Raw genomic sequence first — 1,499 nt, 5'->3', positions numbered from 1 at the left:
CCTTCCTTCCTTCCTTCCTTCCTTCCTTCCTTCCTTCCTTCCTTCCTTCCTTCCTTCTTTCTTTCTTTCTTTTTTTTTAAGGGATTCATTTGGAAAGACATTCCTTAAAGCCATCCACATTTGCCTGGGTTTGTCAAACATGAACCCATAGAGAGACCCCCAAACATGTTTTCTTTTTTTTTCTTTTAAATTTTTGTTTTTAATGATGGGAATGACAAAAAAAAAAAAAAAAAAATCTAAAACTGAAGCTTCTGGAAGAACCATTTGTTCTTGCTTGTCTTGTACCTCTCTTCAAACTTAACCCCGACGAGCCTTACATTTAAGAGGAGGGTCTCTGAAGACATCCGTGTTGACAACAGTTTTGTCCAAGGGGATATCCACAGAGTACCTTGTGGGCATGAGATGACTGTAGTTATAAACTTTCACAAAAGACTTGATCTTTGACCTTTTGGCGATTTTCTTCTTGCCCATAGCAGCTGTCACTTTTCGGGGATAGTGATCAATTCCAGCCACCAGAGCATGGCTGTAGGGACGGTCTGATATGCCATCATCAATGTTCTTCACAATGACAGCTTTGTGTCTGGAGTAGCATCTGGCCAGGACCAACACCACCTTCTCGGGTTTCATGAACTTGCCCATTTCAACAGCAAACAGCCCAGCGTATAGCAGAAAGGAAGAAAGAGCCATGTTTTGCTTCTTATAACTCACCAAGATGTTCAACCACTCCTTGCACAATATGGTTCATTATCATCATGTTAACATTCGAAAAATAAAATGTTAGCACTGAAAGGGACTACAAGGCCTTCACAGTTGCAGGGAGGTGGTGACTTTCTCAAGGTCACATCTGGAAAGGAGAAGGTCCAAGTTTTGGACCCACATCTCAGGTTCACAATAATAATGAAGTAATCATGCCAATGCCTGATGCCTGGACCTCGTGGGATTCTCACTGCAGTCTCATGAAATGGTCTGGTAAGATCACCACCACCTCCACTATCATCACTGTTCTGATTTCACATCTAAGGAAACATCCAGACAGGCGAAGTGGCTTGTCCAAGGCACAGAACCAGCAATTGACTGAGCAATTTAACTGGACTGGCCTCAACCCACATCTTTCCTCCTAACCACAACACTCTATTGCTTTTTACTTCACATGGTGATTTCGTACTTTCTCCTTTTTGATGTGGTAGGCTAGGCTTGTAAACTCTAATAGTAATGGGAGTTCATAAGACAGTTGCCTTCTTTGAGAGGGCTGCCATAACAAAAGTAGTATGGGCTAGGTGGTTTAAACAACAGAAAGGTATTTTCTCACGGTTCTGGAGGTGGGAAGTCCAAAGTTAAGGTATTGGCAGGGTTGGTGTCATTCAAGTCCTCTCTTCTTGGCTTGTAAATCTCCATCTTCCCTCTGTGCCATGGTGTCCTGATCTCTTAAAAATACACCGGTTGGATTGGATTAGGGCCGCCCACATGACCTCATTTTACCTCAATTATCTCTTTAGAAA

General features: G+C 42.4%; 1 protein-coding gene across 1 annotated transcript; it reads right to left on the bottom strand.

The window, feature by feature from the left end:
* Positions 1-297: 297 nt before the first annotated feature.
* LOC306659030 (large ribosomal subunit protein eL27-like) lies at positions 298-916 on the bottom strand (the record flags this gene model as incomplete). Its single annotated transcript, XM_079136273.1, has 1 exon — positions 298-916. Exon 1 carries the CDS (start codon positions 685-687, stop codon positions 298-300), a length of 390 nt encoding a protein of 129 aa, XP_078992399.1. The 5' UTR covers positions 688-916.
* Positions 917-1,499: the final 583 nt, after the last annotated feature.

This window comes from Sciurus vulgaris, assembly GCF_902686455.1.
Source record: "Sciurus vulgaris genome assembly, chromosome: 1".
NCBI lineage: Eukaryota > Metazoa > Chordata > Mammalia > Rodentia > Sciuridae > Sciurus > Sciurus vulgaris.
This window is presented reverse-complemented; position numbering and strand designations above follow the sequence as displayed.